This window comes from Channa argus, chromosome 18, assembly GCF_033026475.1.
Source record: "Channa argus isolate prfri chromosome 18, Channa argus male v1.0, whole genome shotgun sequence".
Lineage (NCBI taxonomy): Eukaryota > Metazoa > Chordata > Actinopteri > Anabantiformes > Channidae > Channa > Channa argus.
The window spans coordinates 18,595,066-18,620,501 of record NC_090214.1 but is presented as its reverse complement, the minus strand read 5'-3'; the positions used below and the strand labels follow the sequence as shown (position 1 = coordinate 18,620,501).

Here is a 25,436-nt window from a genome sequence, read left to right as displayed (position 1 = left end):
GTCAAGTTGCAGTTTATATGTGTGTCTGTCCAAACTCATATTCTAATCACTTCATCCATAAATGCAAATGGATGTTTGTTCCAATTGGACTGAAATTCCCTTCAGGGGTTTCTAAGATACTGAGTTGATGAGAACGACATAGAAATCAGGTTACAGTGAGTTTGACCTTTGACCATTTAACCAAGAAAATGTAATCAGCTCATTCATGAGTCCAAGCGTAAATTTGTGTCAGTTTTTCCTTTTTTGAGAAATTTCCTCAAACCTTCCTGTAATATTGCATTGGACAGAATGGAACAGATGTCCAAGCAGACAACTTAAAGACACACAGTAATGCCTGCTGCCACAGTTGTTGCTCGTATAAAGGTATATACCATTTGCACCAAACAACAGACATGGTTCTCGCCACCTCTTGGTGGAGCATTTAGCTACTAAATACCCACGTGTTTTTCTCAGGAATTAGTAGAGATCAAATCGAACCGAAAAGAAAAGGTAATGTTGGACTTACATTCATCAGACACAGCATTTCTAGGGGTCAGGGTCAGACACAAAACATTTCACGTACTTTTATTTTTCCTACTATAGTACGTATGTATCTGTGCATAGAGCTGACAGTGTAAATGTTGAACTGCTGTTATTTCCCAGGCTTTCTACTGTAGCAGTGCATGAAACGTTCTTCATTCTCACTGTGGTGTTCACGTCTCACTCTGCTTCCCCCAAATGTGCAAAAACACTGTTACTAAAGGTTTAAGCTGAACAACAATATACAGGGAATAGTTGTCTTAAAGTAACTGGCTACAGGTGGCACTAAAGTCAAGCTGCAGGTACTTTTCTAAAAGAAATACTCAACTAGAATTACAAATAGTACCACTTTAGACAAGTTGAAGTACTAAGTAGGCCTACATATTCTAAATAAAAAATAAAAAAAAGTACTAAGAAATGGACTTCTCTCAGTCCAACTGAATTCATTGAACTTATGGCAGTTAAGAAGATATATATATGTAAATCTAGTCCAGACTTGTAAAACGGGTGCCTCATAATGTTTATAAAGGCCAAAAATAAAAGCTAAAGGCCAGGGTTACTAAAGAGAACTGATATGGAATAAAAAGTGCAGCTGGTTTAACTACTTTATGAACTGGTTAATTCATTATTTATCTTTATACAAATCATAAAAAACACTTTATAATTTTTGTTAAGAGTCGGCATCTACGTGTAATTGAATTACTAGTAATTGAATTTGAAAAAAAATAAATCTAGTTAACTAAAAACTACAAAAACCTGTGCTTTACTAGAATCAAAGTACATGAAACATAAAATGAAATACTCAAGTAAAACCTAACAGATGCTTCTCACCACCACTCTGTATATGTGCTTGTGTGTGTTTGTGCGCTATGCAGAGCATGTGGAAAGTGTGTGGGTGGTATGCGGGGTGATCTCACGGCACAGAGCCAAAAACAAGGCAGCACTGCCTCGGACATGTGATTGGTGGGTGAGACACACATGTATCACTGACTGAACACTCAGTGAAATGTGACTCCTCAGGCTGTGGGAAAAAAAATTAAAAATAAATGCAAACAAATAAAAATCCCTGTTCTATAACATGCAGCTTCAGCTTCTTGGTAGAGCTCAGACCTGCAACAATCTTCAGTGCACAATTCATGATAGAAGGTGTAGATGCTTTCAACAGTTTGGTTTTTGTCACTGACAAACCAAATGAGACACAAAGCAAAGTATTTTTATGTCCTAACTGAAGACCCTGATTTCTTCTTAACATTTAAATGGGCATTTGGACAAGTAACCAACTTTTTACATACTAGATGTTACATTCTAACTCTTGAATTTAGAATCTGGCATTTTAGATGCATTTTTTTTGTGTGTGTGTGTGTTTTTTAAGCTCACTGTAATAATATTGAAAGATGAATAATGAATTGTGCACATGCAGGGGCTTGGAGCCAATCTGTCTGTTTACCAGCTGCAGCTGTTTTCCAGGAGATTTGCTGGTTCTTTCCCTGCTGTACCACCAGAGGGCGTCAATCTCTCTGCCTCAATCAACAACAACGTGGCTTTTCCAGCTGTGCTCCTGTTCCAAACGTAGAGGCAGAGCTCCGCGGTCCAAGCAGGCAGGGTTATCCTCGACTGTGTTTGCAGCCTGCAGGGACATCGGGCAAAATACATTTCTGGCCGGTTATTTAGCTGGTTTTCCACGGGTTGTGTGGAGGGACTGCTACATCACTTGTGTGTGTGTGTTGGACTTGTTCCTGTTTTGTTGAGAAAAGCCGTGAAAGACCGTGGAAGTGGGACCGCGCCGCTGTCCAGCTCCCCACAGCGGTGAGTTTAGAGCCTCGTGAGCCTCTAATTTAAATCATAAACACAAATCTTTGCTGCCATAAACATCCTTCTCGTATTTTAGCTTTTGTTTTACATTTTCACCACGATCCATGAACAGTAAGTCCGGAAATCCAAAGAGACAGAGGAAGGGACAAAGGTGTATGAAGCGGTTGAAACCAAGCAGGAGCTCTGCTGTCAAGTTAAAGTTGGTTATTAAAGTAGAAAAATAACGTGTTTATATTTGGTAAACATGTCAAGTGAAGCTGGTAAATGAAGGAAGATGACAGGTTACCATGTTGAAGTTCATAAGATACTTTGATTATTTTGCTGACTGGGCCATAATGTGCATGTGGTCATTGTGACTTATTGATCCAGCATTATGATCCAACATTATGCATATATGTTGTTTCAAGCCAAACTGCCAAACAGTCCCATGAACCAGTGTCTTAGTTGAGAGGATGTTTTGTTTTTATCATGGTAAACAAACTAAAAAAAATAATTCTTGGGCCATAGGGCAAAAAAAAAAAAAGAAGAAAAAAAGAAAAGAAAAGATATTTATTCTGAGGATTTTAGGTTACATTTATGTACATTTACTACTTACTAACATCTTACAGTTCAACTCCACTGCATCACATGCAGTGCATTCTCAAAAATTTCAGACCCCCTTCAATTTTTATAGTTATGTTGCAGCGTGATAGTACAGTTGTTTTTCTGATGGATCTACACTCAGTACCCCAAAATGACAAAGTGAGAACAGAATTTTAGAAATGTTTGTCAATGTATTCAGAATATAAAACTGAAATATCACATCTACATAAGTGTTCAGACCCTTTGCAACAACACTTGAAATTTAGCTCAGGTGCCTCCCATTTCCCACCTCTCTATAGAAGGCTTCACAGCTGACGATGCTACTGTATCGAAGCAAAAGCCATGAGGTCAATGGACGTACCTGCAGAGCTCAGAGACAGGATCGTTGCCAATCACAGATTTGGGGAGGGATTCAAAAAAATTCTGCTGCACTGCAGGTTCTAGAAAGTGGCCTCCATAATTCTCAAATGGAAGAAGGCTGGCACAACCAGGACTCTTCCAAGAGATAGTTGTCTGGCCAAACTGAACAATTTTAGGGGAGAAGTGCGTTCGTTAAAGAGGTCACCAAGAACCCAGTGGTCACGCCGACTAAACTCCAGGAATCCTGTGTGGAGATGGTACAAAGTTCCAGAAGGACAACCATCACTGCAGCCCTCCACCCATCTGGGGTGTATGGCAGCGTGACAGTCCCCTGTCCAAACACGTGAAAGCCTCCCAAAAAGGACTTGAAGGGCTGGTAGACCGTGAAAAACAAGATTCTCTGGTCTGATAAATAAAAATTGAACTTTCTGGCCTCGATTCCAAATGCTATGTTTGGAGGAAACCAGGCCCCCTTCTTCACTGTCCCAGTGAAGCATGGTGGTTCCAACATTATAGTCTGGGGGGTGTTTCAACAGCAGGGAATGTGAGACTATTCAGGGTTAATGGAAAGCTGAATGGAGTAAATTACAGGGATTTCCATAATGAAAACCTGGTCCACATAGCTCAGGGCCTCAGACTAGGTGGAAGATTCTCCTTCCAAAATGACAACAATCCTAAGTGCACAGCCAAGAGAACACAGGATTGGTTTAGGGAGAACTCTGTGGAAGAGTCCTGGTGGACCCAGGCAGAGCCCTAACATAAACCCTAATAAACATAACTGAAGAGACCTGAAAATGACCGTCCACCAACGCTCCCCATTCAACTTGACTTAGTTTGAGAGGATCTGCTATGAGGAATGGCAGAAAATTCCCCAATCCAAGTGTGAAAAGCTTGTTTCATGACACTCAAAAAGACTTGAGGTTGTAATTGCTGCCAAAGGGGCTTCAACAATGTACTGAGTAAAGGGTATAAACACCTATTTATGAGATTTCAGTTTTTTCTTTTTAATAAATTCTTAAAGTTTGGGGCAGTGCTTGTAGTTTAAGGAGAACATTTTAAAAAAAAAAAACTGTAGTATCAGGCTGCAACATAACAAAATTGAAAAAAGTACATTTGTAATTGCACTGTGATTATCTAATGGCTTTTGTCTTAGACCAGTTACACAGTGGAAATCAAATCCAAACACTCCAACTAAGAAAACAACCCTAAAACATTAAACATCAATCACATAAAACACTAACTTACCTATATCCATCACGCACAGAAGCAGGATGGATATAGGATGCTAGTGAATGCTAATGGTGCTTTGTGGTGGCCTATAGGTAAATTTGTTGCCTGTGTTTACATCTTGACCTTACGTCAATGCTGTGTACACATTGTATTTCAACTTGCTGAGGACAAGAGTCAATGCTGCTTTAACTTGTTGCTTGGATACTACTTCAGTGTCTTTTCAAATTACTGGAGGGGGTGACAAAATGTTTCAACACCTGTCCTTGTATACAAAAGCATTAGGTTTTGACCCTGAGGTTCTTTGTACATTTGCAGTCTTCTCCAGAATGTCAACACCCTATGTGACATTGAACAAAAAACTGTGCATTGCAATAGTCTCATCAGGAGACATGTCATGAGCTGTTGCAAATGAATAATCACAGCATTGCCTCAGGATTTCTTAGACTTTGAGTCTCATGACAGCAGTTTTAGGTTGGTAGATCATCGGCCTAGGATAGTAATGAAATTGGAGTCATCTACATTTTAAAGGGATAGTGTAAAGCTCTTCCCAAAATCATGTCATGACCCTGGAGAGCTCACACCTGTGGGGATAGTTTAGTCTTTTAGTCTCTCATCTGCACGAGACGTCCCAGACGGAAAAAGCTTGTCTGTTTTTTGTCTGTGTGGTGACGAACAAAAGAAAATATTTTCATGTAGACTTTCACAGTAAAGGGGGTTTCTCTGCGAAATAGAAAAAAAGGTTTTCACCCCTCACTTTGCATTTCAGTTGGACAGACAGGACAATCACTTTGAAAGGACAGTTTCCAGTAGGTGTAAACTGTAGGTGAGACTGCAGTCAAGTTTACAGTCATGTTTTTATATTTACATTTTTGCCTCTGTGATCGGACATACATACATTATTAATTATAACACTGCTCAGTGTTATTAGACACCATATAATAGTACATGAGTAATGAATGATAATGTAACAATTTTTACCATATTGCACATGTGAACATACTGAACCAGCCTTGGACTATAGGTGGTGACATTTTGAGGCTGATGAAAAGCTAAATGTGTTACTGTATAATACAGAATGTTTGTTTGTTTGTTTGTTTGTTTGTTTGTTTGTTTTGTTTATGTTTTTACATATAGAATTGTTACATGTCAGAATTTCTCTAAATTCAAAGTGACATCTTTGTATTGCTTTCTTTGTCCAGCAAACACTCTAAACCCCTAATGACATTTATTGTCAAAAGCTAATGTTTGACATTTTGCTTCAAAAACATTATTTATTAATTAATTAATTGAAATGTTATGTTAAAAATATTATTTTAACTTATTTGATATCTCTTGGACACCTTCTCTGCTGTCTTATTCATCCTGTTTTAGTAATATGTCCTTAGATTATTTTTTTTTCAGGTTATTGTAGTTTGTCTTTTCTGGAAAAACTGCATTAGAAAATTATAAAGATGATTTAAAATGAGACCCAGAACACAGACAGAACAGATTTCACAAGTATTGACTGCAACACAGGACTGCTGGTTAGAGATTGATGTCATGTTTAGGACAAAAGTGTTGCGAAACATGCCTCTCCAGGAAGGATAAACAGTGGGAATACCACAAAGATAATAATGATAAATGTCACGCTCCGATTCTGATTCAGAACTGGTGATGCTCCCTACTGTCCAAAAAACTGACTTCCTATTATTGGATGTTTATGATTTTTAAAATGATAATATGAAAGCTACAAAGGAAAGTGATAAGAAAATAAAGTTGTATCTGAGGTTTAGGCTCTGAAATAAGTTAAAGACACAGCTAAAGTGAAGAAAAAAATATGAAAGTTCAGGTTTGGGCAAGAACTAAATACATTTCAAGTTTTAAGCCCTGAACAAAGTTTAAGGATGGTTAAGGTTTCACTTTAAATCCAAGCACTGAATGAAGATGAAGTGCAGTCACTGAGCTAAATTAACATACTAGTATTGGCTCAGTTGAAGTGAAGTTGAATGTGGTAGGTAAGTGTGAACCGTAATAATAAAGGCAAAATCAATGTCTTGGCGAAGTTGTAAGTGGCTTTTCACATGGAAGTGTTAAAAGGAGCTCAGATGTCAGTTTAGGTTTAAATGCTGAGAGAAGTTTAAGTGACACCTTGAGTATACGTGCTGAGTAAAGCCAGAATTATACTTCTGCATTCAGCTCGTACGTGAAGATATGTCGACATTCGCATATGTGGTTCTGTTGTACTAGCACAGCAAACTAACATTTCCACAGAGCGCAGTGTTGTATTTAGCGAAACAGTATTTACAGAAGACATTTTTTTTCTGTTTCGTCTTTTTGTTTTGTCATTTGCTTCCTGCCTGCACGCTCCGTGACTTTAACCAATCAGCTCATCTATACGCATCTATGCAGAACCTCTTGTTAGGCCTTTGCAACCTATGGTTACCCGTATCAGACACCTGCCTCATGGTGGCACTATTTCAACAAACAGTCCTTTGAGCTGTATAAGAGTGGAGGTAGTGTTCAAAAGACCCCTTCGGGCGTTAAAGTGGGACGACTTGTTTCATAAGGACTAATTGAAATGTCAGTTGAAGTTTAAGTGATTATTTTTTTCCCCCATTTACGCTGGCTAGACAACACAATGTACATTTTGTCAAGCAAAAGGTTCTCTTGTGTTCCTGTCCTAAAAGAGCTCACTTATTTTATGACTCTGTACTTGCCATTTTTATCATGGGTGTTACCAAATGTTACTCTTTTTTTATTTTTTATAAATATATGAAAGTCACAGATTGGCAGGAGAGTAGTGGGCTGGGCTTTCACATGGTTCGCTAGGTGGACAGCACTTGAAAAATTAACATTTGCCACGTTTTCTCCACAGCTCAACACCATGGCTGCTGCTCTCACCATGCTCTACTTTGTTCTTCATGTCTTCACTGCTTCAGCACTGGAACCATCCTCTGAGAAAGGTATTTTTATAAATCTTTATTTAGTAACCACTCCACTCTATAGTTTATTGCGTAGAATAAATAAACTTTGAAACATCTGTAGGCATTTAAAGACTTGAGATGTATGAAATGATGTTTATTATACAACCTACAATAATAAATCGTGCAATAATATGTTGTTTCTGACTTCTCGTGTTGGTATTGGTGATGATGCCCTTTGACATTTACTGTTGGCCTGTTGATGTGTTTGGTTTGGAATTAAAGGCGAACACCAGGTGGAACAAATTTTTGAGAAAAGTCTGTTCGTTTTTAATGATCCACGGGACAATATCAGCCTGGACTAATTACTGACATTCAAATGAATATGAAATGTGTTGCACAATCGCAAAGCCCTTCACTGAGAGCCACAGAGAACAGCCAGCAGATTTCCAGTGAAGTGGCTTCCCAGGAATTCTGGAGAGTGGAGAGCAGAGAGCACTTCATGGCTGCACAATGGGAAGCTGTTTATGTGTAGAGTCCCTCCTTTCTACTAAACAGGCCCCGAGTGGCAGTGGAAAGGCTGTTTATTTGCATACACAAGCTGTGTTTTAGCCACAGACAGAAAGTAGTTCTGTATTAACCATTTAAGTCACGCACATCCTGTCTTTAGTCTTGTTCCATAATGCTGTCAGTGAATATATGGATGGAGGATGTGTTGCTTGCCATGTCAGTTCTCTGGCTGCTTATTTTTTCAATCTGTTATTGTTTCATGTTTTTACATTGGGTTGAACGAGGGTACTTCTGACAGGTGTGTCTCCTTCCTGTAGTAAAAGTATGGGTAGTGGGAGCCAAAATTGCGGTCATTGGAATCAGTAGTGCATCAGCTCAATGTAACTATTTCTGCAGATGTGTATGTTTGCCAAGTCTAAATGTTCAGTAGATTTGTGAATAACTGCCCACAGTATAGCATACATGGTGCTGAGTGATTTAAATCTGCTCAGGGTTGTATACAAAGATTTAAAGTCTATTTAAGTATACTTGTACTAATATTCATGTACTTGGCATATACTGGCAAGTATATAGAAGTGTTTGTATATTTGGCTTTCACTTGTACTTATACTTAGTATAATTTAGTTTATACTAACAAATATACAGAGACGTTAAAGTGTACTTGGCCAACTGAAAAAAAAAAAAATAAATAAAATGTGTATTCAACATCGTAGTATTTCTAAAGAGATGTACAACTGTGCAAAGACAGGCTGATTGTTATTAGACAACCGAGATGCTGACTGTCCACCATTTGCCAACCATCAGAGGTTGCTGCCAGGAACCTACCAAGTTTCATCACACAAAGAAGCTTATACATTAAAATACAAACTTTTTGATGTTTGCATAAATTATTTTGTTTGTAGTATAAGAGAGAGAGAATTAATAATAGTAGAAAAATGAATCGAAAAGTATAGCTTCAGTTTTAAAGCTTTGCTCCATAGATTTCACTTGTTGGCTCTCGGTGAAGGTTCAAAGTTCACGGTTCTTAAATACAAGTTAGATTAGCTTCTGTGTTGTTTGTTAAAGTTATCAATTTCAATTTCACTCTGAAAGTGAAAACTGCTTAATCTTTTAACTGGTTTCTACAAAGTGTATTCCTCTGATCTATGCTAGTGGCACTATGAGAAAATCGATCTTTTTCTTTTATAACACTGCTTGCTCAAAATAACCCCCTATCACTTCCCAACTCTGAGAACACCAGCAGCCAGGGGTATTACTTCTAGGAACCGAATGGTTTCTGTTTAGGTAAACAAGTGATTTCGCCCCCCCCCTCGCCACCTGAGCACCACTGTTTATCTCACTCAAAGACGAGAACATTGGTTCTTAATATAATTACATTTCTTGACTGGAAATGACATACTTCAGTCATACAAAGGCTTTTTTCCCCTACATTTTGCTCATAAGGCTTTTTGGTAAAAGGTACAAGACACTGATTACTGATGAGAGCATTGTGGCGCTTAAGCAAAGAAGGAAATGGCTTTTCTGAATGCAGAGGATGAGGCCTTTCCCCCTGAGAGTCCTCTGGTGTATTTCTGAACATGTGACTCCTAAATATTTGTTTACCCTGTGTGTGTGTGTGTGTGTGTGTGTGTGTGTGTGTGTGTGTGTGTGTGTGTGTGTGCTCAGTGGAAAGAAGTTAATAACAACTCCCCATCAACACACTTTCAAGATGTAAATAGATGATATAATAGGTTTTTCAATAGGTTGTAAATGGTCGGCTTAGGTTGTGTCAAACCAAGCTTCTCTGAGTTCTCTGCTCATTTATGGGATCTGCCGAAAGCACAAGTTAGTCTCTCAAAGGAAAATTAATTATAGCTGCTATTTCCTGGCCTTCGAAATCATGGCTAAAAGACTATCTGGGCTTATCAAACCAGATTGAGCGAGGATGTTTTGTTTCACCCAGAAATGGACTGTGTCAGCAGCACTCAGAGAAAAATCATGCTGTACACATGTTTACTGCACACGGAAGTGGCAGCTTGCCCAGACAGCGCAATCCTGAAATGACAATATGTTGTATATTAGTGAGTTGTGAGTTTTGTGGCCAAGAATACTGTGTTGAGAACGGTCTCCACATCTACCGCTAACATGTTTACTTATACTGGCGGTGAACTCTGCACACTGCTGCACAAATAGAGCAGCACTTACTTTGCCAAAGAAGCACAAAATGAAGTCTGCCAGTTTGCAAGGTGATCCAGTTCTGTGACAGGTTTGGCAAGATTGAGCCAGTTGTACACTACATATTAATGTGAAGGGGTATATTAACGTGAATTTAGCATTATGGAGCATCTCCCTTGATCACACTCATTTAGTGAGGAGACAAATATTCAGATCCACCTGTTAAAAATGCAGTGTGCAACGTAAGCTCGTAATCAGTACAATCTCTACAACTACCTTTTTAAGTAGTTGTAATTAACTGATTACAGCAAATAAAAATATCATTGTGCCTGTATGGGGATAGTTTAAAATACAATTAATTTAGAAAATGATCTTCATCCTTTCAATAGACAAAAGCTAAAATGGCCAGTTTGGTACAGAGCTGAAGAAGGTCTGCTATTAGAAAAATATGATTATGTTTTTAGAAAAAAGAAAAAACAAAAAGAAAAAACACTACTATAGATAACATGGCCCTTTTTACTGTTTCTGATAAGTTGCAGTAAAATGTATTTTACTTTATGTATTTATTTTTGACTAAAGTAAGTTCAAAGTTTTTTGTAGTTCTATTTAAACAGTCAGGGGAAAGTCATTGTCTTGGTTACAGACAAAGTCCTCACTGACAGAAAACCACAAGCAAGTTCCAAGATCTTAATCCTGGCCTCTGGTGTTCAAGGTCTGTGCTCTGTGTCCACCCCAACCACTTAACTTTGAATGCTCCATGGATCAAGCACAACCACAGAACCTAATTAAGGCACCAGCTATGTTTTCCTTAAAATATATGGGGCAGTTCAAGTTTGTAGTGCATGAACTTCAGTTTGCAATTAAAACTATTTCACTCTGAAATCTACTCGTATGGGTAGTGGGTGGAGTAGGGGGTTATAATGAGATCTTTCATCACAGGAAATTGGATTTTTATTTACAATATTGCTATATTATTATTTTATTTATTATATACAGTACAGTTATTTATTTTATACTGTAAAGTATTTACACATGAATTTGGGAAGCTGAAAATGCACATTGTAAATTGTTCTGTTAGCTGCTTTCAAGATATTTCTGCAAGCTACATGAACACTTTGATGCAATAATTCTACAAATTCTATATTGGTCATAATAGTCCACATGTTTAAATAAAAGTGAGGCACAAAGGTGCTGTGCTCTGCATAGCAGAGTGTCAAATGATTTGTCCCTTAATCCTAAGCTAAGGACAGTTCTGAGGAGGAGTCAGGGATCTGGTAAACAGGTTATATTTAACCCGTAACTCCCCTTTCCTGAAGCTCACTAACAGGCCAGACATACTCATCATTTGCTCCCAGCACTGCCTCAGCTGTGAAGGAGCCGCCTTGTTCTCACACTTCTCAGTACACAGCCAGACGGGGCTTGTGTTGTTGTCCCTCCCTGAAATGTTGATTTGGTCGGCTGGCTGCTGCTGCTGTCCCCAGAACCACTGATCGTACAGCTTCCTGGTATTAGAGCCGGGGATGAGAAATAGTGTGTCCTCAGCTCTTAGTTTAAAGGGCGAGTTTCCTCATTTACAGTCTATCAAACCAGAGCTGCTCATGCAGGTATTTGATGAAGGGTGCAAGAATTGACCGAAAGCTCCAGAAAAAGTAAAAAAAATATATCCTTAAATGCCTTTTAAATAGAGGCTGAGATAGTGAGACATTGCAGCCCGCTATCAATAATTGAGATTTAAAAAGAACCTCTAACAAGAAATGGGCTAATATATATATATATATTTTAGTAAACACGCAACCAACATTTGTTCCACAAATGTTTGGAACTTCTCTACTGGGATATTATGTTTCTTATTGTCCAGTATTGGCATATATCTGATAACCCAATGATGTCAGTCCTTCTAATGTTTTATGCTCTGCTCTGAATTTGTGCTGAGTTTATTTCGTAAACTGCATGTTCCACAGGAGAAATTGTTCCCATCCAGAAACGTTGGAAAGGAAATGTAGCTTTTAAATTGTGTAAATATTTTCGATACCATAAGCACCACAAATAAAAAATATAAAATACAAAAACCCAAATGGAAAGATGAAATTCCAGCGTTTACTAGCCATATATAGAAAATACGATATACTACACAAAATGCATGTTCTTCATTATTTTGTATGAAATAATATGTGTTATTCTAACAAGTTGTGGGATACAAGTTAGTCTTTCTAAAGAGAAATTAAACTCTTTTTCTGGAACTGTTTACCTGCACTTTGTTTAGCGTGACAGCATGGACACATTGAAGACTACAAACTGAAATGTGCTTAGGTTTCCTTCAAGATATAAATCTGCTCTGTCCATGAATGGTTTGAGTTTTGCAGCTATTAAAATAGGATCCAAGTGGTATTTTATGTGCATGTGCAGTTCAGAGTACATTGAAGGCAAATAGCTGATTCCACGACAGCTGTGGCTGTGAGATCTCCAGCTCCAGCTTTTGCTTGGAAAGCAGTAAAATGTCTTCCAGGAAAATGCTGATATTTGTTCTGTGGCAGGGCTACTTACTGAAGTTAGGTTACTGTAATTATCCTGTCCTTGAAATGCAAGCATGAGTCATAACATCTGCAAAAAAAAAAAAAAAAAAAAAGAGGCAGATCTTTAAAGTCTAAAAAAGATTAGAAATGTTTTTACATTTCTCTTGTGTCTGTTTTCTTACAGTCCTTGACCAGAGACGCCCACACCTCACTGGCTGTGTCTCCACCAACATGGAGACTTTCCACTGCAGATGGAGTGTCGGCTCTTTCCACAAACTCTCTGATCCTGGAGAGCTCCGCTTATTCTACATTAACAAAAAGTGAGGGCGAAACTGGGCAGCTAATAAGAAATATTGGCTTTCTCGATATGTTCAACGAATGGCCTAAAATATTAACAAAAGAAGTTATTCAGTTCTTTACAATATTTGGACACAACTACGCACAGTACAAATACGTTAGATTTTAAAATAAAACACAAAATGTGCACTTTCTAAGCAGAGTGCATGAATGAAAAGACAATAATAGGAACTACACTAAAACCATAAACTTAAAGTAACCCTAAACCTAACATATTAATCAACTAGTTTAAATGTTCTTTTATCATCAGTAGTAAGAAAACTGATCCAGGAGTGTGTTTTAAAGAATGTGTGTTCACCCTGTGTGGAAGAGGAAAAAAAGTTCAGTTTAGGTTTAACTTTTAAAATGCCATAACCTTGGGAACTAGTCAACATTAAATAAATTGGGGAAAAAGTGCATTTCTGAGTGCATAAGTCTACAAGTATAGTTTGTAAGACTATTTTAGGCCTTAAAAAGACAGATTTAAAGAAAGAAACATGTCCAAAAAGCTACCACTTGAACTGTGGACATTCCCGTTTAGGACAGGACATTCCTGTTGTATGCATCCCAACTGTTCGACCTCGACCCAGGCTTAACAAAATCTGTTGCAGGCAGGTACAATTCATCTTTCTTGCAGCTGCAGTCCAGCTGCAAGTGAACTGATTCTTACTGAAAAGATGCTAAATTCAAACACCAAAGACACAAAAATGTGACGTATACTTTTTCATTGTTTAATAAAATACACTAAACAATTTTTTAGCAAACAGGAAGAATTGGATTAATGCATTTTTGGTTCTCTAGTCAGTATGCAACGTATGTGCATTCACAATAAAGGAAAACTATATAGCTCATTGATACTTTTATTAGTTTTTGGACAACAGGGGAACTTCCTTTCAGGTTAACGGGCCAAAATGTCAGCTTTGTTCACAGGATACCTCATAATGTAATCACTGAATTGCTGTTGTGTCTTTCTCCCACCATGCAGATCCCCGTATTTATCTCTACAAGAGTGGAGCGAGTGCCCTCACTACAGCACTGACCAGTCAAATGAATGCTTCTTTAACGAGAACCACACAACCATATGGACATCTTACAGCGTGCAGCTCCGCTCGAGGGATCAAGCCATGCTCTATGATGAGATCCTCTTCAACGTTCAAGATATTGGTGAGTTCACTGCATCATGTTTAGCCCTTAGCGTCCCCTGACAGTCAGTCCACCACTTCAGACCAGACTGAAAGGTCTTAACAACCAGTGAAAAGCTTCCATTTGAGTTCATAGTTGCATTCAAGAATGAATTTGCTGATTATCTGACTTTTCCATTGGCCATTTTGAAGGTGACGTTTGCGGTTCTGAGTGGTTTATCTATTAAAACCTCCACCATTGAATTACCTTCACTGATTCCCTAAATAAGAAATCCTATGGAGTTTGGTGATCCGGACAAGATGGAATGGATTTTCCAATGGATTGGCTCAGGACATATTTAACATTCTAATATTCATTACATTCTAATATTGTGATATTGTAAAAATTACAACCATTAAATTTACTCTTTCTTAACTGAAGTGAAAAACTAAGGTTGTGTTTATATCCTTATAATAGAACTTATTATAGGCAAAACAATCTGCTCCAAGAACTTTTACTGGATTGGGGAGTTGATTCAATGCCAAATTAACTCTGAAGCTTTTTTCTATTTATTTTTTTATGTTTTTTGAACTGAGAACCATCTACAGCTTAGTTTAGCTAAACAACATCTGACAACACATCTTCTTTACAAAGTGTTAAGCAGTGTTGTATTTTCAATATGTTTTTTTACCAAGTGTTTCAGTATCTGTTGGGGATTTTTTGCTTGGTTTATTGCCTAGATAATCACCACAGCTTTGAAAATATGCTAATTGTGTAATTGTTGTTCCATGTTGCATAGCAAATTTTCTCATAGGAATATTCACTATTACACAACACGACCTAATTTTGTGTTTTTGCCCCAGATCTGTTTAACCAACGAGCAAACCACAACATTCTTGTGTCATATCTTGTGATGTATATTGTTTTGTTTTGACTTTTTAATTTGTAAAAGGGAAATGGACCAAGTTTACAAACTGATCCACTGATTCAGATCAGAGCAAATGAACCACAGGTTTGAAAACAACCTAAAATACCACAATGTCTTTAGTGCAACCAGAGCCTCCTCTCAACCTGAGCTGGGTGCTGCTGAATGTGAGTCTGACCAGCACTTACTACGACATCTTGCTGAGCTGGAAACCACCTCAGTCTGCAGATGTAGAGACAGGATGGATGCTGCTGCAATACGAGGTCCAGTACCGTGACGTCAGCTCAGACACGTGGAAAGTGGTGGGTGTTTCATTTTATTATTTTTTTTTTATGCAAAGAGCGCATCAGTTGGATAAAACGTATTCGCAGAATTTTATTATGTGTTTGAAAAATACATTATAATCTAATATACTGCATACAATTGAAGTGCTTGTATATTAAAACATACTTTGGTGCATCAGAAGAGTTATTTTCATGTCTTTAGCATGTGGATTTCTAGTTAGTGTTTATAGTATTGCTAAAAGAAACAAATGATTTTTTTAAGAGTAGAAGATTGTGATGCTGTAAAGCTGCTTCTAGTAGTAAAACCTTCTCTGCTTCTCTACAGGTTGATTTTGTTAAGAGCACACAATGCTCCCTTTATGGGCTTCAGACCAATGTCAACAATGAGGTTCGAGTCCGATGCAAAATGCGTGGTGGGAAAGAGTTTGGAGAATTTAGCAGCTCTGTGTTTGTCCACATCTCAACCAAAGGTAAGTTCTTACTGCGATGTTAACAGGCAGGTAGACCAAGCTGTTCCAAGTGCTTTTATAAAGGTTTATCAGGTTTACTTTAACCCTTAGATCTGAATGTCTTTGTTTCCATCAAATAAACCATTCAAAATTCAAGCCTGCCTTTCAGCTGTGGTTACACAAGACACACAAATTGGTAGGAGGTGTGAATATGACTTTGTGCTCATAATATTAAAGGATATATCTTTCCATAATGGTTATGTTACATTTGAATATCCACCTAATAGTCTGAATCACCACAAGCCATTACTGAATAAATAAACCAAGCCAGCAATGTTTACTGGCTTCTGTAAGTTATACATTTGTCAACTTAAAACCTTTTTTTTTTTATTATTTCAACTTATTTATTCATTTTATTTAAGTAGGGGTTTATGATTACATTAAATATGTGTGCACTTGTGTGTCTTTCCTTTCTCAGTGTCAGGATTACCAGTGGTGGCTTTGCTTATCTTTGGTGCATTGTGTTTAGTGGCCATCCTGATGTCAGTTATTATATCACAGCAGGAAAAGTAAGTATTTTACAAAGGAAAGCTTACAGAAATGTGTGAGTCAAGCAGCCTCAGTGTTGGTGTTATTAGCAAGTCCTTCAAAGTTGTTCTACAGTGACAGTATTCTCGTTTCTTTTTCGTCAAATTTAACATTTCTCCCCCTTTTCTTTTTTTTCCTGCCTAAGGTTGTTGTTTATTCTTTTGCCTCCTGTTCCTGGACCTAAAATAAAAGGAATCGACCCTGAGCTACTTAAGGTATTCATCCTTTTTACCCACACGTGACATTTTGACTTCCTGTAATTTAAACACAATGTGTAATAAACCAGAAGGTTTGCTCGTCCAGGTGAAACAGGTACGGTCAGAAGCTTGCTAGTTCGTCCACACTCAATAATGTGGTTGTCGCAATTGCTAATTGGGAAATAAGTCCAGCTAGTTTCTTCTAAAGTCATTTTTTACCCTGGTACTGGTCAATAAAAGTGGAAGCTTCCACACAGCTAAGAAGTATAAAAGATCCCTTCAGAGTTTATGAAACTAGCTCCAAGAGATTTATTATATTATCGTCATTGTTGTAATCAGCCATCACCCTCTATAAACTGGGGTATAAACAATTGAATCTATGTCTCTAGGATTTTTTTTAACATCACTATTTTCTTAAGATTATATGAAGCTGGAACTAACCAAAAAAAAAACAACCCTCATCCATAGGTAGGGCGTAGCATAAACTTAGGTGGATGTTTAAAAGGACCTGGTTCAAACCTGGCAGCTGCAGCCTTTGTGTGAAGTTTGCATGTTCTGCTTGCATAGGTTTCTTCCATGTCCTTCACTTTCTTCCCACAATCCAAAGACATGCATGTTGGGTCAACTGGTGACTCTAAATTGTGTGAAGAGTTGTCTGTCTGTGTATGTTTCTCTGTGTTGGCCCTGAGATAAGACTGGCGACCTGTACAGGGTGTACCTTGCCTCTCTCCCAATAACAGCTGGGACAGGCTCCAGCCTCATCCCCACCCCCCACCCCTTTTTGATGTGACTGGAGTCCAGATCAATGAATTGAGAATGGAGGTGTGGTTTAGAACTACCTTGACTTATAAAAACACTGAAAACAGTGACAGTTTGCTATTCCCAAGAAGCATCTGCTGATATGAGCCAAGACCCTTAAGAAAGACTTAAGATATTTGTCAGTCCACAGTTAGACATACTGTCTATAAATGACATTTTGAATTACTTAAAAGGCTTAAACTAAATTTTTAAAACATTTTTAGAAATAATAAACTTCATATAAATGGGCTAATATTTTGTTTATAAAGTCTTTGTTTAGCGTCAGAAATGTCAAGTACTTGGGGGCGACTGTGGCGCAGAAAGGTAGAGCAGTTGTTGGTTCAATCCCCACTTCCTCCAGTCACATGTCGAAGTGTCCTTGAGCAAGACACTGAGCCACAACTTAGTTGCTCCCGGTGAGTGTTGGCTAGCAGCATAGCAGCTCCCCCATCGGTGTGTGTGTGTGTGTTAGTGATTGTGAGTGTGAATGGGTAGAAAAGCGCAATATAAGAGCAGACCATTTACCATTTAACTTATCTACAATTTTTAACTCCAAATAGTCATAAGCAAATAGAAATGAACAGGTTGGTGGACGTAGAAATCCATCCTTTGCAAGGATAATCTGTCTAGTTGTACCTGCTAAAAATGTTATTTATATTTTCTAATTAAAATAATAGGGATTTATTTCAGCTTAATATTTAGTCACTTCTCCTTGTGCTGAAAGTTTTACTGCAGATGCCTACCAACCTCGTCACTCTGGCAGGGGGTGGCACCTAGGGTGGCAAATCAGATTTTAACCTGGCTCCGCCCCAGTTAATACCATGGCTACTCTCCATAGAAGTGGGCACCCACCCAAGATCATTCAAAGGGCACAATGCAAAATGCTCAAAAAGTAACAGCTCTTTTCATGAGCTATGCTTGGTAATACAGCAGGACAATGACCCCAAACAAGTAAAAATACATCTATTACAGGAGGGCTTCTCAGACAGAAAATCCCCATTTTTGGAGTGGCCCACTAAGAGCCAAGACATCAAACAGGGATGCTGTGGATTGAGCTCAAGACAGCTGAGCTGAAGCACTTCTGTAAAAAAGAATGATTCAAAATCCCTCCTGAATGTTTTACAGGTCTAATCCATTGCTACAAGAAGTGCTTGCTCAAGGTTATTGCTGCCAAAGGTGGTTCAATCACTTCCTTATTAAAGAACTATTGTATGCTTAATGGGTACCTTTGATAACAACATGAAAAATCATGAATTCTTGTGTTTTAGCTGCTTGGAAATATTGTGTTTGTCGACATTTGTGTGTTGAAGATCATATCACATTTCATGACCAATTTATGCAGAAAACCAAAAATTGCAAACAGTGCCATCAACACATTATTGTTACAGATTGAAAAATTGCTAAAGCCACAAAACTAATTCTAAAGTTGTAAAAACTGAATTATTCCTGAAGCATTTGATTTGACACGCTAGCTGAATGTGCATCATCTCTAGTCTCTTTACTTCACAGAGTGGGAAGCTAAGGGAGTTGGCATCTATCCTTGGGGGCCCCCCTGATCAAAGGCCAGAGTTCTACAACAATGACCCTTGGGTGGAATTTATTGATCTGGACATTGAAGAGCCGAACGACAGGCTTATGGACCTAGACACAGACTGTCTCATGAATCGCTCCCTGTCATCCAACTGCTCTCCCCTCTCTATTGGCTTCAGAGATGATGACTCAGGCCGAGCTAGCTGCTGCGACCCAGATCTTCCCAGTGACCCTGAAGCATCACCTTTCCATCCTCTCATAGCAAACCAAATCCTCAGCAGAGAACCGCTGTGCACGCCAACCTCAGAGCAAAGCTCTCCTGTCTTGAGCAGAACTGCCGTAGAGCCTCCTTTTGTAGCTCCAGGCAGAGAGGTGATGTACACCCAGGTGAGCGAGGTGAGGTCATCTGGAAAAGTACTGCTATCACCTGAGATGGAGCAAACCACCAGTAAAGACTCAAACAAATACATTATGCCAGAAGAGGAGAAAAAGCATGAGGAGTTTCCGCACTTGGTGGTGAATGCAGAAGCCGGAGGTTACACATCAGAGCTCAACGCAAGGAAAATGAGCTCAAGATCATCTTGTGGGTATGCAGGTGAACCCTGCCAGACAAAAGATGTGGGTTGTTCCCCACCACCATCTCCTTCTTGTGAATTGGATACTACACCTATGTCCTTGCTTCCTCCTGCTCCTGTCTACACTGTGGTAGAAGGTGTTGACAGACAGAACAGCCTCTTGCTGACACCAAACTCGACACCTGTCCCGCAGCTCAAAATGCCAAAGACGATGCCGTCACCAGATGGCTACCTGACTCCCGACCTTTTGGGAAGTGTCACACCGTAGATCCATGGCCAACCGTGCAAAATTAAGAATTTGGAACAAGCTCTGAAACAATTTGACTGTGCAAGGTTGTGTCTAAATGTCAGCTCGCCTAAAATTTTAGGAGAGGCATCAGTGCCTGTGCTGCCACCACCTCTACCTCCTCTAACTTCCCATTGCCGCCACTGGCAGGGTTGGATGTTTTATGTGAGTGCACACATGAGGTAAAAGAGGCTAAAGTGCTCTCTATAAAACAAATACTAATACATGCTTTACATGAACATCAGCATTTTACACATAAGCCTTCATCAAGAAATGTTTCGATGTAGCCTGTAAAAAAAGTTTATAAACTAATAAGTAGTTTTCCCACTTTTTATAAAATTTTCATGCTTTCATATTGTTTTCATTCCTTTCCATAATTTAGAATAAACATTATCACAATAACAATTTCACTTAAGGCTTTTCAGTACAGGTCATGCTTAACATATAATGTTTCTTTGTTTAATGCCAATACAGTGCTTGCAAAAAAGATTTGTATTGTCAAGTCTATTAATATGCTCCATCAGTATTTGCTTTTGAGTGTATGGACAGTTTACAGATTTTTAAATTTTATTTTCATTTTCTGATGAAACAAAGATTTAGTTTTCTGGTTGATATTGCATTTACTTCACTTTAAAGGTTATATGTACATTGTCAGAATGTGTATGTTGAAAATAAACAGCTTTCATAGTTGTGCTGTTGTCTGGCTTATTATTAATCCTTTATTAATCCCTATTGTTAAGCGTGCACAGATGACATGGCTATTTTAACTGTGTTACATGGGGAACTCTTATTTTGTGGTGGAATACTTTATTATAAACTAAAGCTTATCAGATCGCTGCTTCTGTTCATAGAAAGTTAAAAAAAAATGCGAATAAAAATTTTAAGTGCTTAATTTGTACGTACGCGGTAATACGCAACCCAATCAGCTTTACGCGCGTGCGCCTAGTGTTGCACAAGCTCGTGCAGTTAAGTATCGGCTAGCCAGCTAGCTAAAGAAGAATAGTGCCAATAGTAGTTTGATGAAACTGACTGTGTACTACAAACGTTTTTATTACAAGCTTTTGCTTTTTCTCGGACTACTACAATGATTAAGCTCAACTGCGTTAATCTGGACAAGTTTATGGAGGAGTTTACTCAGCTAGAACAGGTAAGGAAGTAAAAAGAAGTAAAAACTTAATGTAGCTACACAGGGTGGGAGGCTAATTGTAGCGGTTTGTGTTCATTTACAGCTGGAACAAAGTAAAAGTGCCATAACGTTACAACTAAAACCTGCCAAACACTAAATAAATCACAGTGTGATATGAAATGTTATAGTCCTACCTTATACACTGAAAAATCATAATAATCCTAATCCCAGTAACCTTACATCTTACAGTACGTTCTATAAATGCTTACTTTTGAACTGCCGAGTATCTTAAGGTTATTTTAATTAACCAGAAAATTACAGAGCTAAATGGAAAAAACAACGAGCTGGAGATCATGCTGCAGGATGCCAATAGACTTGTGAAATTTTACCTTACCAAGGAGAAAAGTCTTGTTGAGGGTGAGTCTTATTTATTTTTTTTTTTACATTTTATTTAAAAGGCTGAAAATCACGTTTACTGTAGTGCTGTTCTGAGATTTAGGAGACTTCAGGTGCCAGAGTTGGTGCTTGTTTGTCTCCCTCTGCTGGCGATTTTGCAAAATGACATCTTCAGGTTTTAGGTGAGGAAATGAAACCTTACATTTGTTAAAATGTATAAATTGGCTCATACTATTAGGCCATCTATTTTATGATACATTGTAATGTAGGTCATCAATAAAAGACAACACTGAGATGATTATATTGATTATTATTACTTGCTGGGTTGTTGCACGTCCTGAACGTGTAGCACAAAACAAACAAACAAGCTACGAGAAGATGCTGATTATTTTGGCCGACTTGTTGCAGAGAGAGACAGCCTTCTTGTCACAGTCAACAGACTTCAGCAGGCTCTGCAGGAGCAGTGCCACCTCAGAGGTAACTGTAATAATAGGGCACAGCTTAAAAAATGACTATTCCAAAATCCCTGAATGTGCACAAAGTCCTTTTTACTTATTACTTCTTAAGCACGTAGCCACAGAAAGGTGTTATTAAAAGATACACTCATGGATTAGTGAAGATAATGATGTATTTGATAAATCTGATATAGTATGCTGTTTATCAAAATGTTGTTTTAAATATTACTGCCTGTATTCTTATATATTGTTCATGTTGCAGTGGAAAATGATAGACTGAAGAACAATATGGCAGAACTGAAAAAACAGTTTGAGCAAACAACAAAGGTACAGTAATCAGGGCTAAACACTAAGCTTTTTATTGCCGAGTGTTTGACACAGGCACATAATTTTTCTAATAAAAAAATAATAACATTAATGTTGACTTCAAGTGTCCCAGTAATTCATGACAGTGCCATGCTGTTCTTACTGTGGCATTTCAAAAGGTCTTGTAAAAAAAGCTTCTTCGATTATAATTGAACTGAAGTCAGCAGCAAATGAAGACATTTGGTATTTCAATGATTACAGTAGTAGTGCATACAAGATAACAGTCTCTGAGTGGCATGATGTGTATGGCTACCTTGCCTACATGAGTGGGGGATTCGTTGGGTCTAACAGAAATCTCTGCAGTCAGTAATCAGGATAAAAAACTACTCACTCTCTGCTGTGTTAGAGCAAAAAAAACTATTTTTAAAATTTGCCTCGTCGATCACAATGTGTAAATTGATCTTTTTTGTCACTGTTATAGCAATATGTTTTCCCACTAGTAACTTTAGCTCTAATGGTGATATGCTGTTTGGGCTCTGTGTCGTCATCAGGATCGAGATGCTAAGGTTCACAGGCTGATGAGTAAAATGAGAGCAGAAGAAGAGAGACACAAGAGGGAGCTAGAGGCTGTGAGACAGCAGAGCCGGACAGAAGTAAAGGACGCCCACAGGGAGGCTTTCAGTCAGTGTAAGTACATCCTAATCCCCTGTGACCCTGTAGTAAGCAGCAGAGTGCAGGAGCACTTTATGAAATCACATTCCTTGGACAATGGAGTGGAGAGAGTACAATGTGAGGCTGAAAACTTATATTGAATATTGTTTAATTGATTGGGGTGTTTACTGTATGTTGATAAGTAAACAGGTTCTCTCAGTATTTTAATTCCAAGCATTATCAAAGTCAAAATATTACCATCACAGTAACAACTACACATATAGACATGGAAAAAACAGTTGATACCCAAAAACAAAGAAATGACTTGAAACCGACAAATGTAATTAAATCTTTAACCACTTATCTTGCTCACTGTCTGCTGGGGCCTGGGGGCTATCCCCGATGTGACTGGGCTAGAAGCAGGGTCCACCTCGGAGAGGTCAGCTATCGGTCTCAGGACCAACACGGAGAGGCCTACACAGACAGACAACCATTTATGCTCACATTCACACCTACAGGCAATTTAGAGTCATCAGTTAAACTAACAAGTATGTCTTTGGACTGTGGGAGGAAATGTATATGATATGCATAATGATATTTTGTTGTGAAAGGCAGTTACCACAAATAAGTAATTTCAATAGCTCCCATTGAGACTTCTGCACCTGCCAGGTACAGTAGTTTGACCCACCCAACTCGAGCAAACTGCTCCAGGGAGGGTTGGCTACAGTCTCGTTGACCTTAAAGGTCTTAATAATATTTGTAGCTGTAGTATCTGCGGGTAGTGCTGTGCGATTCTCCAAGACTTGGGATTGATCCGATACCAAGTAAATACAGGGCCAGTATTGCTGATACAAGTATCGATACCTTTAAATAAATAAGGTTGATGCATCATCAAATTGCTAAATCTGAATGAATTTTCATAAGCTTTAAGTGTTATTGTTATTTTTTTCTTTAGATTATTAATTTGTTAAAACCCAGGACAGAATTTGGGCAAAGTTTATAGGTAAATATAAAATACTTTATTATCATAATAAAACGTTAGTGTCTGTTGGGGCCAAGAGGTGGAGGATTTCTCTCCTTCTCTGTCCATTTCTGTGGCTCAGTGTTTTCTTTCACATGATTTTTCATATGGTTGTAGAAATTTGTTGTGTTACTCCTGTATCTTAAATCCTTTTTACAGCTTGCCATTGCTTTATTTTTATATCTGCTCCAAAGAAACCACAGCAGTGCATACAGGAGAGAAACTGAAACTAAAGTATCGATCTCAGTACACTGGTATCGATCAATATCGATACCTATGTTGGTATTGATATAATCGGTATTTAGATCAATACGCCCATCACTGATAGGGGCATGTGCTAGTATGCCATCTTAAAGTCTTGACATTTGACATGCTAGTCTATAATTTTCTTTCTGATCTACTCAGACAACTCTTTCCCTTACTTTCTTTGATCAGTGTTTGGTGCACAGTGATATTAAACAGTAGAATGAGCACTTTTCTCCACTTTAAATAGGCTGAATCAATGATTAAAACATCGAAGATTTGTGTGACGCTAATTACAGAAAACACCATCAATATCACAGTTTCCCTCGGTTTGGTCTGGGCCATTTTCATTTGGTGTATTATTTAAATTATTTGGTTGACTGAAAAATCAAAACTGAAGCCTGATATTTTCTTTCTCGTGTATTACGTATGTTTTAGATTACTTTAGAGAAAATTGTGAATTTTGTCTTTTTGTGGATCTCCATATCTGTACATTCATAGTGTTACATACAAGTTATCTTTCTTGACAGTGGAAGCTAAAGATGCTAATGTAAAGAGTCTGCTGGAGGAAAAGGATCTGGAGCTGGAGGAGATGAAGAAGAAGCTGAAGGATCAGGAGAGGGAAAGGCAGAGTGAACTCCTAAAGTTGCAGATGGAGGTTAATGACAAGCTACAATTTACTTTTAAACACCTAATAAGTAATTCTTTGCTTTAGGGCAGTCTAACATCTGAGTCTATGCAGGCAGTAATTTGTTATTTTCTCTTCATGTTTGCAAAAGCCTTAAGAAATTATTGATTTGGTCTTGTGTGGCCAGTTTTGAATTTAAAACACTTTTCTTTGTATGTTTGGCAGTTTGGTGCAAAATTAGCCAGAGTTCAGAATACAGCTCAGTGGAGCCAACAGCAGCAGCAGCACCAGCAACATGGCTCCAACCTTCTTCCTCAAAGTATCTTTAAGAGGGTGAGCAGTCCAAACTGAAACATTTGCATCCTTTATCTCTTTTTTTATTATTAACTGTAATTAACAAATCAATGAGTAACTCAGGGCCACAGTGTGCAGTAACATATATAAGTGCTAATGTGGTCAAGAGTGAAGACAAACCAATTAGTGGTATAACTGATGTTTGATACTGCATGTGTCACTTTGTATTTGTTTAAATTATGATGTGCATTTTTAAATGTTTGGGTGTGAACTGTGTTCATGTGTTCACAGAAGCTGCAGTTCTTCCAGGAGGAAAAGAACAAAGAGATTTTGGCTCTGCATCAGAGAATCAAAGAGCTAGAAGAAAGCCAGCGTTCCAGCAGCTGCAACAGCAGTTCTCTGAAGAGAAGAAAGATCTAGTTTGTTTAGAGACAAACAACTGACAAACTGCTGACTTGTCAGGGGTCAGATTGAACGCAGTGTTTTGAAATATCCGGGTTTACATTTCAGTTTCGGTTTTTCAGTTCTCAACTTCTTCAGCTGTTCTGCTTCTAGTGTCATCCTTAACTACATTTGCAGCTTCACCTCTCTGCTTGCAGATGTCCAGTGTGCAGAGAGTACATTTAAACACAGACAATATTCCTGT

At 38.2% G+C, this 25,436-nt stretch overlaps 2 protein-coding genes across 4 annotated transcripts; both read left to right on the top strand.

The window, feature by feature from the left end:
- The first annotated feature begins 2,068 nt into the window (after positions 1-2,068).
- Positions 2,069-20,360, top strand: ghrb (growth hormone receptor b). The gene is made up of 9 exons (XM_067483271.1): positions 2,069-2,325; positions 7,358-7,445; positions 12,765-12,900; positions 13,902-14,080; positions 15,087-15,265; positions 15,573-15,717; positions 16,175-16,265; positions 16,430-16,499; positions 18,789-20,360. Exons 2-9 carry the CDS (start codon positions 7,367-7,369, stop codon positions 19,650-19,652), a joined length of 1,743 nt encoding a protein of 580 aa, XP_067339372.1. The 5' UTR covers positions 2,069-2,325; positions 7,358-7,366; the 3' UTR covers positions 19,653-20,360.
- A 254-nt stretch (positions 20,361-20,614) lies between these two features.
- Positions 20,615-25,221, top strand: LOC137103959 (coiled-coil domain-containing protein 152-like). 3 transcript variants are annotated; one of them, XM_067484738.1, is made up of 8 exons: positions 20,616-20,817; positions 21,108-21,213; positions 21,601-21,669; positions 21,910-21,974; positions 22,505-22,640; positions 24,399-24,526; positions 24,722-24,829; positions 25,082-25,221. In XM_067484738.1, the coding sequence occupies exons 1-8, from the start codon at positions 20,755-20,757 to the stop codon at positions 25,208-25,210; spliced, it is 804 nt and encodes a 267-aa protein (XP_067340839.1). In that variant the 5' UTR covers positions 20,616-20,754; the 3' UTR covers positions 25,211-25,221. The 3 variants fall into 3 exon arrangements, with proteins under 3 accessions (XP_067340840.1, XP_067340839.1, XP_067340841.1); XM_067484740.1 differs by having other exon boundaries at positions 20,669-20,817; positions 21,118-21,213; XM_067484739.1 differs by lacking the exon at positions 21,601-21,669 and having other exon boundaries at positions 20,615-20,817.
- Positions 25,222-25,436: the final 215 nt, after the last annotated feature.

Coding starts and splice junctions, on each gene's coding strand:
- ghrb (XM_067483271.1), top strand. CDS start 7,367: ATGGCTGCTGCTCTCACCATGCTCTACTTTGTTCTTCATGTCTTCACT. Junction 14,081..15,086: donor CTTCAACGTTCAAGATATTG/GTGAGTTCACTG, acceptor CAATGTCTTTAG/TGCAACCAGAGCCTCCTCTC. Junction 15,718..16,174: donor TGTCCACATCTCAACCAAAG/GTAAGTTCTTAC, acceptor TTCCTTTCTCAG/TGTCAGGATTACCAGTGGTG.
- LOC137103959 (XM_067484738.1), top strand. CDS start 20,755: ATGATTAAGCTCAACTGCGTTAATCTGGACAAGTTTATGGAGGAGTTT. Junction 21,975..22,504: donor AGTTTGAGCAAACAACAAAG/GTACAGTAATCA, acceptor TGTCGTCATCAG/GATCGAGATGCTAAGGTTCA. Junction 24,527..24,721: donor TCCTAAAGTTGCAGATGGAG/GTTAATGACAAG, acceptor TATGTTTGGCAG/TTTGGTGCAAAATTAGCCAG.